This window comes from Plecotus auritus, assembly GCF_963455305.1.
Source record: "Plecotus auritus genome assembly, chromosome: 9".
NCBI lineage: Eukaryota > Metazoa > Chordata > Mammalia > Chiroptera > Vespertilionidae > Plecotus > Plecotus auritus.
The window spans coordinates 93118018-93131931 of NC_137783.1; the positions used below are offsets into that span (position 1 = coordinate 93118018).

At 50.8% G+C, this 13914-nt stretch overlaps 1 protein-coding gene across 6 annotated transcripts in view; it reads left to right on the forward strand.

The window, feature by feature from the left end:
- Positions 1-13623, forward strand: part of SMCO4 (single-pass membrane protein with coiled-coil domains 4) — a 69192-nt gene extending 55569 nt beyond the window's left edge. For 3 of the 6 annotated variants that reach the window (XM_080640191.1, XM_080640192.1, XM_080640193.1), the window contains one exon: positions 12874-13617. In XM_080640191.1, the coding sequence (XP_080496317.1) occupies positions 12958-13137 (180 nt within the window). In that variant the 5' untranslated portion in view covers positions 12874-12957 and the 3' untranslated portion in view covers positions 13138-13617. Of the gene's footprint in view, positions 1-1667; positions 1733-12873 lie in introns of all 6 variants that reach the window. The other 3 variants (XR_013958988.1, XR_013958987.1, XM_080640194.1) reach the window with 3 other exon arrangements.
- The last annotated feature ends 291 nt before the right edge of the window (positions 13624-13914 follow it).

Consider the following 13914-nt stretch of genomic DNA (forward strand, 5'->3'; position numbering starts at 1 on the left):
CATGTATCATTTCACTAGGTATAATTATTGTCCCCATTTCTCAGATGAGAAATCTGAGGCACAGAAAGATGAAGTAACTTGCCCAAGGTCACAGGGCTGATAGATGGCAGAACTGGGATTTCCGCGTAGACTCTCAGCCTCCGAGTCCTGTCTTGAGAGGAGTTGCCTGCTTGTGGTCTCCATGCTCTCTGCTCCTTCCCACTCTAAGACCTACTCACATCTTCCCCTCCCACCTCTCCACCAAGCTGTTCTCTCAAGTCACCCATCACCCGCACGTGGCCACGTACAACAGCCAGCTCATTCTTCGGTTCATATATTTTTAGCCTTTTTTCCTGACTCCTCTTCGCTTCCCAAGATCTACATGTTAGATTGCACCAGGGCTTGGTTCTCAGCCCCTTTCTCTGTCTGCACTCACTTAACAGCCTCGAGGCTTTCAGCATCCACAGCTCCCGCATTCCTGCCTGTAGCCCAGCCATCTCCCTGAACCAACTCATTCTTCCAACTGCCTGCTCAGGACGTCCAATAGGATCTCAAACCTGACGTGTCCATGCTTCCCACCACACCCCCTTGCATCTCCCCGGCTCCCTGAATGGCACCTCCAGCTTCCACGTGCTCAGCACACAGAGCCTCAGTCTGTTTTGTTTTGTTTTGTTTTGTTTTTTCACACTCTAGTTCCAGCCTGTTGGTAGCCCAGACTGACTCTGCCTTCAGCGTGCACTCAGTCTGACCACGTTTCACCATACCTGCCCCTGACTGGGACAAGCTGCCATGTGTCACCTGAGTCATTCATTAGCATCTTCACTGATTTCTTGCCTCAGCCTTGCCCCTCTGCCCTGTGAACACTGCCTCTATTGACAATGTTAAGTTTTAGATACGAGCAGAGCCCTCTGGTGGCCACCATTTTGCCCTCCGCCTGCTCCCACTCCGTGTTCTTCACTTCTCAATGCTGCCCTCTGCCCTCTCCAGTGCTGCCTCTCAGACATGCTGGGGCTGGAGTGTGTGTGTGTGGGGGGGTCTACCTTAGGGCCTTTGCACATGCCCTCCCTCCTGGAAGATCTTCCTAGGAATCTCCACCTGTTGCTTCCTTCGCGTCTCTGGTGCAGTGTCACTTTCTCATGAAGCCTTTTGATTGATTGCTCTAAACTTACAGCCTCTGGATGCACCTCCCTTTATTTTCTCCGCAGCACATAGTGTCATCTGACACGTATTCTATTCATTGGTCAGTTGTCAGTCTTCACCCCTTCCCTGTAAACTGCACGAAGGCAACATCTTGCCCGTCTTGCTCACAGCTGCATCCCCAGCATGTTCCCTGATATAGAGGAGATGCTCAAAAAGTATTTGAAGGATAGGTGTTTGTACAGACAGAGTCTTCGAAGGTGTGAGAGGCTGAATTACTTGCTCAGGGCCCAGATCCTAGAAGTGCCAGGAGGGGGATTGGAGCCCTGACAGGAGCTTAATTGCTCGGTATTCCCCTTTTTCCTGTTACATGAGGACAATAGCACGTAACAAGCAGGGTTGCTGTGAAGATGAACCAAATGCACGTGAAGCACTTTATAAACACCAGTGTGCTGAAGGAATGCAATCTCATGTATTGAGAACCTTAGCTTTTGATGTGTAATTAGCAACCTACCCAAAGGTTCTTTCATGTTCTTGGGTTTTTTACTTAGGAGTAGCTGGTTCTGCTGACACGAAATTACCCATTTTCTTCTTTCTTCTGCCCTTGGTGAGAGAAGTAAGTGCACGTGTGTTGGTCTCCGTCGGCTTCTGTCTGTCTGTAGCTCTGATCCCCCGCTAGCTGTCAGTTCATGAGCCCCCCGCCCTACACCTCTGAGGCTGATCAGCAGGGAGCGGCCCTGGTGCTGGCCCACATGTGGCTGTCATTGTTTGTTCATGTCTGTGTTCTTGGGGAAGGCGCTCATGTTATCAGCAGGTGCTTAGCGAGTGTCAGGAGCCCCATCTTGCACAATTCTCCTGGCAGCCTGCCCGCCCCCTGCCCCCACTCTCTGCGGCAGACTGGAGTGAAGTGATCACAGGCCCGTTATGGCCACATACCGGGGACATAAAGTGAAGCCAGCACACTTGATGAACCGCAGAGCTGCTGCTCTCTTTCAAGCACACAATTTATGTTTCCCTGATCCCAGGGCAGCTTCCCAGGCTCCTAGCACTGAGCGTGGAGCAGTCTAGCCCTCCCAATGCTCACGCTATGATGATGCAGCTACGAGAAGAGAAGGGAGAGAACCTCCCACATAGACGTTCTTGTGTGTTGTTTATTCATTTGAGTTCCCGATCTGGAACTACGAGAAAAATGCCTCTGTTTTCTTGGAGCACCTTCAGCTGCCTTTTCTGAAGACAGGCGAGCTGTGGCCCTTTAGGAGAGGATGGCAGTGAGGGTCCGTGGGCAGCCTCTGTCCTCCATCCCTGGGAGTGGTCTTCTGGGGGAGCTGCCACCTGCGTCTGGTGTCTGTACTTGCTTTCATAGTGTAGGGAGGTGGGGGTACAACTGACACAGTCCACAACCCCTTAACATCGTCACCAGGCCAGGTCACACGGTGCTCGGCGGGCACCCCTTCAACAGCCTGTGACCTCCTGGGGCCTTTCGAGTAGCCTGGCCCACCTGGGAAGTCAAGCAAGATGTGGGGCATCTTTAAATCCAGGGCTGAAATGCCCTGGCCAGGTGACTCGGTTGGGCATCCTTCCATGCATCAGGAGGTTGCCAGTGCGATTCTTGGTCAGGGGCACATGCCTGGGTTGCAGGCTCGATCCCCAGTAGGGGACGTGCAGGAGGCAGACGATAGATGTTTCTCTCTATCTCTCCTCCTCCCTTTCTTTCTCTTAAAAAAAAAAAAATCAGTAAACTATTCTTTAAAAAAATAAAAATAAATAAATAATCAACCTAGGGCTGATGCACAGCCTGGGGCATGCATGCAAGGAAACCTTCCAGGAATCCAGGCAGGGCTGTGGGTGCAAGGACCAGGCTTTGCATGCGGCTTAGGGAGATCAGCTCAGGAGGGCCTGGGCTCCCTCTCACACGCTTTCCCTGTGTCTGCAGCTTCTGGAGCTGATGGACTAGAACCAGGCACAGACTCCTGATTCTTAGTCCCATATTTCCAGGGGATGTGTTTCCAGGGATGGCCCGGCCACCTGGAGGCAGCTGCGTGGGGTGGGAGGAGCAGTTTCTGAGCTAGATTTAAATCCCAGCTGCACTGCTGACTTGCCACCTGGGACCTTCTCTGAGCCTCAGTCCCCTGGTCTGCAAAATGGGATGAAGGCCGTGGTCAGGTTTGTATGTTTGTAAGGGCTTTGCGGCGGTAGCCTGACAGGTAGTGAGCCTTCTGGACATGATAGCTGCTGTTCTTAGTTGTGGGGTGACTGGGAGGGACAGTGGGGTCACACAAAGAGGAATTCTGGGCTTTGGAATTTGGTCTGGGTTCAAATCCTCATACTGTTCATTCATTAAATACTAGATGAGTGCTTATTATGATTTAACACCGGGGTTGAAACTGTGCTGCTTTCCTACTAGTCTTTGATCACAGGCAAGTCACCATACTTTCTGAATCTTAGTTTCTTCATGTAAAATATGGGTAAAAATATTGATCTTGCAAAACTTATTCTGTGTTTAGAGTGAAATGAGCATTTATAAGTGGTTGCTAGCTACTTAACTTTTTTTTACTATAACTTTTTCTACTCTATAGAATTTCTACTATAACTCTACAGTTTGTACGTAAGATAACTTGCCTTTAATTTAAAAAGATATATGCAGCTCTGGGTTCATTGCAGCATTACTAGTAATAGCCAAAATATGGAAACAACCTAAATGCCTATCAATAGATGAATGAATGAAGAAATATGGTACGTATATACAACGGAATATTATTCAGCAATAAAAAAAAATGAAATCTTACCATTTGCAACAATGTGGATGGACCTAGAGGGTATCATGCTAAGTGAAATAAGTCAGAGAGAGACAAATACCATATGATCTCACTTATATGTAGAATCTAAATAAATTTAAAAAATGAATAAACAAAACAGAAACAGACCCATAGATATGGAGAACAAGTTGACAGATACCAAAGGGGATGGGGGAGAGGAATGGGAATTTTAAAAATTAGGATCTCTAGCCATTTCTCTTTTGGGTACATACCCAAAAGAAGTGAAAGCAGGGTCTCCAGGAGACATATGCCCATTTAAAAAGGGGGTGGACCAGGTTTTGGAATGAGATTTTCATCTCAGCTCCATTAAGTGCTAACTTGGTGACTTCAGAAGTTACCTAGACTTTAGTGTGCCTCAGCTTCCCTATGCACAAAGTGGGGGGAAAAACACAGTAAAACTAAAACAGGTGAAATTAACAATATGTTTCATCTCACCCACTGTATACCAAAAATATTATTTCAACATGTAATCAGTTTAAAAAATACAACGAGATATTTAACATTCTTTTTATTTTTTGTATTAAGTCTTCACACGGCAAAACAGCTCAGTTTGGACTGTGGCCACATTATAAATGCCACCTGTGGCTTGTGGCTGGTGGCTGCCGGGCCGTGCTGGGTTAGCAGGTCTGGGATATGGGAGCTGGGTGGGATGTACAATCCTGGACCTTTCCTCTATAGCCGGAACCCACCCCGGGAACCTGCCCCGGGAAAGGAGGAAACACGGAGGGATTTCATTATCTATGGGCCATGTGGTGCATCTCCACTGGACACATCTTCCTGGATACCAAGTTACTATGTGCCACTTTTTTAGTTATTATTTTAAAAAACCAGAAATTTTTTTTCAATTACCATAGACATACAATATTGTATTAGTTTTAGGTTTACAGCAGAGTGGTTAGGCATTTATATAACTTACGAAGTGATCACTCTGACCCATCGGCACCGTCCGTGTGCCATTTATGGAGCATCTGGCGTGGCCTTGTCCACAGAGTTTACTAGATGCTTCGGATCATACATGTTTTATAATTTTTTCAGTTACTCTACAAAGCTGGTTTTCTTATTCCATTTTGCAGAGGAGGAAAGTCAGGACATGAGAGATTAAGTACCTTATCCAAGGTCATACAGCTAGACCCAGCGGAGCTGAGGCTCAAACATGATTTCAGACCCTTGTTTTTACCTCTGCTCCTGCTGTTTCCCTAATAGGATTCATTCCATTATAGTCTCTAAATTTGAGAAAAATATACATAAAGAATTTAATGTGTGCATGCGTGTGTGTGTACATATATATATATATATATATATATATATATATATATACATGCACACACATATATATACATATATATGTGCACATATGTAGAAAAAAAGACTGGAAAGCTATAATCGGAGAAAAATTATGAATTTAACAACAGTTCTATCAGAAAGGATGTGTTCCCCGCTTTCTCTCTGCCTATCTGCCCTCTGCCCCCACATACTGGGGACCAGTTGGAACATCTAGGGCTGACTAGTTGCCGTGAGTGTTGATGGGGGAGGGAGCAGAACAGGTTGAGTTTCCTTAGAATCGCGTGGAACTCAGCTGTTTGTGACATCTTCCGTTTCCCTGGTTAGGGACCCAGAGGCAGTGGGTGGCCAGATGGCGGCTGCGGTTGGGAAGCTGGAACTCATCTAGGGTCTTCTCCAACCTGCCTGGACTGTTTGGCGAGAAAGAAGCCAGGCTGTGCTGTGTGAGCCTCACCCTTGCCTTCCTCTCTGCCGGGGGACTGGTGAGCAATGACGTGGCCCCACAGTGGGTAAAGGGCTGGGAAGGTATGTGCGGCTGGCACAGAAGGATGGGACTATTTAGGCTTGGGGGTCAGGCAGATGTGGGTTTGACCTTTGACCTCTCCACTCCCTCATTTTGTGACATTGGCAAGCCTATGGATTTCCCATTTGTAAAAGCTGATGCATCACTTTAGCCTGGGCTCTTTTTTTTTTTTTTTTTTTTTTTTTAAATATATTTTTATTGATTTTTTACAGAGAGGAAGAGAGAGGGATAGAAAGTTAGAAACATCGATGAGAGAGAGACATCGATCAGCTGCCTCCTGCACACCTCCCACTGGGGATGTGCCCACAACCCAGGTACATGCCCTTGACCGGAATCGAACCTGGGACCCTTCAGTCCGCAGGCCCACGCTCTATCCACTGAGCCAAACCGGTTAGGGCAAGCCTGGGCTCTTTTCATTGGACGATACAGAGGTCCCCTGGAGCCAGCTCAGGGTAAAAGCGTTGTCTATCGTAAGATACAGAAACAGGTCAACATAACCTAAGGACGGAAGCCTTTATAGAGCTGGGCCTTGCAGGGACTGCACTAGAGAGACAAGAGCGGAGTCTCCTCTCTCCGAGTCAGGGGTCCTCCCCTCTGCTCCCATTTCTCTCCCCACCTGGCTTCCTCTGTTGTCTGGTGCATGTGGCATCGGGGGCTTCCACGGTGCCTACATCTGTGTGATTGTCCAACTTCAGTGTCCCTTCTTGTTTCTTAGTTTAGATTTCTGAAATAGGGGACCAGCTTATCTTTCCAAGGCAAGGCACACATTTTAAAGCTCCCGGCAGAGTCTGGATGAGCCACTCCTGGCCCAGTGGGCCATCTGGCCCAGTGGGCTGAGGCCAGACCATTTGATAGGAAGAGGTGGGACCTGGATATTAAGCATTTAAGAGCATCTATCAGAAGAACTGGTGCTTCCCTGCTATGTTGTTGGCTTTTTCACTCTGCAAGAGGGTTATTTCATGCCTTCTTTTTTTTAATTTTATTTTAATATATTTTTATTAATTTCAGAGAGGAAGGGATGGGGGAGAGAGAGAAACATCAGTGATGAGAGAGAATTAGTGATTGGGTGCCTCCTGCACACCCCACACTGGGGATCGAGCCCGCAACCCGGGCATGTGCCCTGACAGGGAAACGAACTGTGACCTCCTGGTTCATAGGTCGATGCTCAGCCACTGAGTCAAGCTGGCTGGGCCATGCCTCCACTTTGCTCAAGCCTGCTTTCCAACTCCCAGACTGAAAGCAGAAGCTCTTTCCCTTCACTGAGAAAATAGATGCCTCCCGTTCCCACCAGAACAGACCTGCCTCCTGTACCCGTCTCCTCCACCTCCCCTCTCGCTGGATTCGAAGTTGTGGCTGTGCTTCTCTCACAGGCGAAGCTGTCCTACGGAATCTCTCTCTTTTTCCACATCCCATTCTGTGGACCCTCGAACATCTTCTTTTTTCTCTCTCGGCCCCACGTGTTCTTCTGGGAGAAATTCAGACCCGGGTCTATCGGAGTGCTACTCAAAGTGTCGGCGTGCGGACCGTCGATCACAAGTCGTTAGAAAATTAAGGGGTGCGCTCCAGAATGTAAATCAGCGGTATACTCTGCATAATTTAGTTCAGCTGACATCTTTTTAGGGGCAAAACTTTCTCAACGGAGGAAGCAGTGTGTGCCTTAACATTCTGGCACGAGCTTCTCTCTCTCAGACAAGTAACGCTCTGTGGTCCACGCCTTTAGTAGCCCTCATCTGAACCCTCACTCTCATCTCACTCCACTGACGTTACTCAGGTCACATCTCCACGTGGCAAAATCCTCTAGATGCTACTTTAGCTTCACTGTCTCTCGATGGAGTTTGGTGCCCTTCCTGACTCTTGTGGTCCCGGGGACTCCTCATTCTCTTCTACACCTGCCTCTTCTCCCCGGACTCCTGTGCTGGCTTCCCTCTACCTGTCCTCTGACTGTCAGGTGCTGCAGGGCCCTCGCCAGGCCCTTTCCTCCTTCTGCCTGCCCTCCCTGAGCTCACCTCGCCCTTGGCTGTGACTTCCTAATACAGATCTGCAGCCCATACTGAGCTCCTGACTCACTGAGCTCCTCATCGCCGCCTTGATATTTCCGCGGCAATGTCTAATAGGCGTCTCCACACGTGGCTAGGTATGAACGAAGCACCTCATGCCCTTTCTCAAATCCACACCCCATCCTCCTCCATCTCGTGAGACAGCATCACCACCCACCAGTTGCTCAAACTCTGAACCTTAGGTCCACCTGCGACTCCTCCTTTTCCCTCATCACCATGTCTGATTTGTCAGGAAGTCCTGTCAGTTGTACCCCCCCAGATATGACCTGACTCCACCCTCCTCTCTATCAACACTGACCCTCCCTCCTTGACCTGCTCCAAGAGCCTCCCTTTGCATTTCCTGTGCCCCACTCTCCGGGGACAGGACATGTGCTTCCTGGGGTGAAGCCCTTCCGTGCCTCATGCTGCTCTTGGAATAACACCCTACTCCTCACCATGGTTTGCGAGCCCCTGGATTTCCTGCCCCCTGCCACCTCCTCCAGATTCATATTAGTTTATTCACAGGCCTGAAGGGGAAAATGGCTACAAATCAGAGGGCTGCTAATGGCTTGCATCTTTCAAAATGGTTTTGTGAGGATGTATCAGGGAGTCCTTCCACCCCCGCTGCCTGCTGCTCTTCCCCACTTTCGTCCTGGCTGGTCCCTTTCCTGCTCCTCACATGTCATCTCGCATGGGCTCTCCCTGACGCTCTGCCCCAGGGAGAGCAGGGCTGTGGTTTGAGGCCCACAGCACAGGTGAGGGAGGACAGGAGGCCATCCACATTAGCCCAAAGAAGAACCCGGAATTCAGACCACGGTGTCCTTTAGATCCTGACCAAACCTCTGCTGTCGCCAGCAACTCAAGGCTTTTTTCTGAGCCTCTGGGAACTGCATGATACAGATGTCAAGAGCTGGTCATCACGTCAGCTGGGGCCTGTGAATGTCAACCACACCCACGTGAGAAGACTCGGGCAGCAGCGAGGGGAGCTGGGTGAAAACAGGGCTGGTGCTGCTAGCCAGCGTGCCGGGGCCTTCTTCACTCTGGGTCCCCGGTGCTGCCTGCCTGCGGCCAGTCCTGTGCCAGCCACTGCGGGGTCCTCCGTTTATTCACAGGCCTGAAGGGGAAAATGGCTACAGATCAGAGTGCTGCTAATGGCTTGCATCTTTGAAAATGATTTTGTGAGGATGTATCAGGGAGAAAGTGGGCCGTGACTCAAAGCTTTGGACAAGGGAGGCTGCCCACTGCTCTGTGAGAAGCCACTGAGAGTATACACAGACGGGTTGGCACTGACAAGACATTTTTCCTCTTGCTCCTTGGTTTCCTCATCCCTAAAGTGGGGTAATAGGCCTGCTCTGTCTGACTCACAGGCTGTTGGGGGAAGTTAGTAGTGTCAGCTACGGTGGATTGGTGCCTTCTCTGTGCCACGCACCATGTGGCCCAGATTCTTGTCTCATCCTCGCCACGGTTCTTTGAGGTGGGGTGGGGCGCTGTCATTGTTACCTCCTCCCAGGTGGTAGTTGAGGCTTAGAGAAGCTCAGTGAGCTCTGCCCAGGATTACAGAGCGGGTGAGGGGTGCGGAGAGGAAGCAGCTCTGTCGGGCTCAGCCGGCCTGGACTGCTTTTCTGAGGGTGGGTAGACACCACCTGTGCGTCATCCTTCATGAGAGTAGTTGTTCTCATTGTTCAGGTGATGACCTTGAGGCTGAGTGAAGTGAGGTGACCTGCCCAGCAGGGGGTACATCCTGAGTTTGCAGCCAGCTCTGTCTGAAGTTCTTTGAAAGATCTGAAAAGGAGAAATGGTAAAGCCAGGGGTTTCTACACCTGTCAGGTCTTAAGAAAGTAACAGTGGGTATTTTTAAAAGCCTAATGGAAATCACACACTTGCCCCAATGGGGTCGCCCTGACCTTTAATAGTTGCTTTTGGCTGGCATTATGTCATCCCAAGGGAATAAGTAATAGTAGTCATCTTGCACATAGGAATCTCTGCCTGATTGTGGATAACACAGAAACAGTTCTGTGGTCCATACAGTAAGAGATTAGGATCATTCTACTCACAGGAAGGTATCGTGTGAGACCTTTCCCAACTCTGGGTTCACATTCCACAGTCTTCCTCTTCCCACAGTCACTCGGATGTCAATGTCATCTTCCTCATCAGTGGGGCAGGCCCCCCTGCTGCCCTAGGGAAAACTGGGCACACAGCATCCTGTTACAAAGCCTCTTTGTTAGAGGAGTGGTGGCACACACTGCTCTTCTGCCTCTGAGAGCTCCTACCTCCATGCTAGTCCCCGGGAGAGTAGGATGGACATTTGTCTATTTTTCTGCCCCATATCCAATGCCCACTCCTTCAATACTCCACCTACGATGGAGATTGGAAGGCTGGGCTGGGAGCATGCTGGGCCTCGGCTCCACTGGTCAGGTGCACATGGGAGCTGGTGATGCTGCAGAAATCATCCTGGAGGCAGTGACAGCAGCTGCGTCAAGTTTCCAAGGGTAGAGGCAGTGGCCTCAGGGCCTGTGGCTCCAGTGTCCAGTGTCCAGGTGGTGCTACAACCTGTGGCATCCTCGTGGCCTATGGTGTGAGTTGGGCTCCGGTCTTGCTCATTTCCTGAGTCTGGTCCTCCAGCTTTTCTGGGATCCTGGGACATGCTAGAGACCTTTGAGCAAACTCAATTTACGTCAGCCAAAGTGTATTTCTGTTGCGTTTTAAATATATATATGTGTTTGCAGTGGGAGCAGCCACTCATCCCAGTCAGCTGAGCGGCATTCCCACTGTGGTAGTGCACTGACCACCAGGGGGAAGCTCCTGCATTGAGCGTCTGCCCCCTGGTGGTCAGTGCGCATCATAGAGACTGGTTGACCGGTCATTCTGGTCATTCCACCGTTTGGTTGCTGGGTTTTTATTATATGGTACTAGAGGCCCGGTGCATGAAATTTGTGCACGGGGTGTGTGTGTGTCCCTCAGCCCAGCCTGCACCCTCTCCAATCCGGGACCCCTCAAGGGATGTCCGACTGCCCGTCGGACATCCCTCTTATAATCCAGGACTGCTGGCTCCCAACTGCTCACCTGCCTGCCTTCCTGATTGCCCCTAACCGCTTCTGCCTGCCAGCCTGATCACCCCCTAACCACTCCCCTGCCAGCCTGATTGATGTCTAACTGCTCCCCTGCCAGCCTGTTTTCTCCTAACTGCCCTCCCCTGCAGGCCTGGTCACCCCTAACTGCCCTCCCCTGCAGGCCTGGTGCCCCCCAACTGCTCTCCCCTGCAGGCCTGGGTCCCCCCCAACTGCCCTCCCCTGCAGGCCTGGGTCCCTCCCAGCTGCTTTTCCCTGCAGGCCTGGTCGCCCCCAACTTCCCTCCTCTGCCAGCTTGGTCACCCCTAACTGCCCTCCCTTGCAGGCTTGATTGCCTCCAACTGCCCTCCCTTGCAGGCCTGGTCCCTCCCAACTGCCCTCCCCTGCTGGCCATCTTGTGGTGGCCATCTTGTGTCCACATGGGGGCAACCATCTTTGACCACATGGGAGCAGCCATCTTGTGCGTTGGAATGATGGTCAATCTGCATATTACTTATTTATTAGATAGGATAGAGGCCTGGTACACGGGTGGGGGCCAGCTGGTTTGCCCTGAAGGGTGTCCTGGATCAGGGTGGGGGTTCCCTTGGGGCGTGGGATGGCCTGGGTGAGGGGCCTGTGGTGGTTTGCAGGCCGGCCACACCCCCTGGTGACCCAAGCAGAGGCCCTGGTATGTGGGATTTATTTATCTTTTACAATTGAAACTTTGTAGCCTGGAGTGGAGCCAAGACTTCTGCTTGCTCCGTGGAGGCAGTCATTTCTCTTGGGATTTATGTTTCTTCTATAATTTAAACTTTGTAGCCTTAAGCGGAGGCCTGGGCCGGCCAGGGTGTGCGGAAAGCTTGGCTTCCTCCATTGCTGGGGCAACCCAAGCCTCCCTCCTGCTCTCTGTGGCCTTAGCCATCTTGGTTGGGTTTATTTGCATATTCGCTCCTGATTGGCTGGTGGGTGTAGCGGAGTGATGGTTAATTTGCATATTACTCTTTTATTAGATAGGATAGGATACACATATATATGTTCTTTTGTAATTGATTTCAGAGGGAAGGGAGAGGGAGAGAAACATCAATGATGAGAGAACCATTTGATTGGCTGCCTCTTGCATGCCCCCTACTGGGGATCAAGCCTGCAACCCAGACATGTGCCCTGACTGGGAATCAAACCATGACCTCCTGTTTCATAGGGCGACGTTCAACCACTGAGGCACATGGGCTGGGCGAGCACTCTGTTGCTTTTTAAAGCTAAGAGTCAGACTTGTATAGAGCTGTTGCTCTGTAGTTTTCCTGGGTTTTATTCCTCCCCAGGCCTCTGTCTGCACTGTTTCACCACCCGAGCACCCTCCCCGGGCCACAGAACTTACGAGAACCCTGAGCTGAGAACCCATGGTTAGGTGGGGGGCAGGACCACAGGCTTAGCTGTCTCCGTTCATTGGCTGACCCAGATTCCACTCTGGAAGGCTGGCGTGGGTGGTAAAGGAACCAACGGAAGATGGGAGAAGTTGGTGCCTCCGAGCCCTCTTCAGTCCCAGTGAGGCCGCCCTGGCCTGAGATCAGGCATCCGGGCAGGCGGTCAGCCACGGGCCTGAAGTCTGCAGGTTGTCTGCGGTTTGATCCTGGAGCTTGGCTGGGGAGCCTGGAATCTAGCACAGCAGCGTAAGCAGGTAGAGCCTTGGAAAGGAGAAATGTGCCCCCCTCTCCTGGGAGTGGAGGCAGTGAGGTGAGTGCTTTTGCAGTGATTGTGTTTCTGTGGAACTCAGGGCCTTGCCCAGCCGCCCGAGGGGCTGAGAGGCGCTATCTCAGCACAACTGTGACCCATTCACAACACACCCGTGCGTGCCGCTGGGCCACGCCGATGGTGTGGTGTTACCCTGGTATATCCAGCTCCCTGCCCGCCCACACTTAGGGGGGCCGACACTGACCCCTGCTGTTCTTAACTCCTTATAAGTTGCAGATATTTTCCCTAGCTTAGCATTTGCCTTTAATTTTATGATTTCTCTTTCCTTTCACTCCTTTCGTTCTTGACCATTGTTCTCTCTGCAGCAGGTTCTGTGCCTTGACCAGAGCAGTGTGGCCTTTGCTTCAGAACCCTCTCTGGACACGCCCTCCTAGCATCCCCTGGGAAAGATGCGGCAGCTCAAAGGGAAGCCCAAGAAGGAGACGTCCAAGGACAAGAAGGAGCGGAAGCAGGCCATGCAGGAGGCCCGGCAGCAGATCACCACGGTGGTGCTGCCCACGCTGGCCGTGGTCGTGCTCCTGATCGTGGTGTTCGTGTACGTGGCCACGCGCCCCACCATCACTGAGTGAGCGCCGGAGGCGGTGGAAAGCCGCGGAAACATGGCTTGCGTCCTCAGAGATTTTCCCGATGCTGAGCTCTGAGCAGGAGCACCTGTCTTCTCTGCTCTTTGACTTGATTAAAGTTTTTCCGCTTTTCTTGGGAGGGAATAGGGAGCGTTTTATCAGTGAATGTGCCATACACCTTATGGTCCACTTCATGTGCCTTTCAGACTTCAAAGCGATGTGTGTGTGTGTGTGTGTGTGTGTGTGTGTGTTTCTTTTTCTCTCCTAAAACCCATGTGCAGCTCCCCCTGGTGAGAGGAGGGGCGTCAGGATCATGAATGAGTCGGAATCAGTGCTCACCCCACCCCCATTGTTTCAAACATGACTCTTTTCCCACATGTGTCCACAATTTCCAAAGGGACTGTATTTCTTCTCTGTGCTTAATGTGATTTTAAAGATGTCGACTCAAAAGTGAAATATTTATTTTTCGAATAAAGGAGATGATAGCCTTTAACCACTGGATGTTTATCTGGTTTTGCCAGAGGCGCTGTCTGTCCCCGGGGCTCCCTCTCAGGCCCTTTTAGCCCCTTTCCCTGCACACTTTCTCCCCACACCACCCCCACGCCCTGCTGTGAATCACTTCCAGGAAAATTGTGCTTTTTGACCAGATCATTTTAAGACGGAGAGAATCTGGAGAGGGCAGCAAGGGTGTGTTAATTGGTCTGTCTCAGCAAAATAAGAGTTCTAATTGGAACGGTGCTTTTTACAGCACGTAGCAAACAGCGAGGAAGACACCGTCCTGGA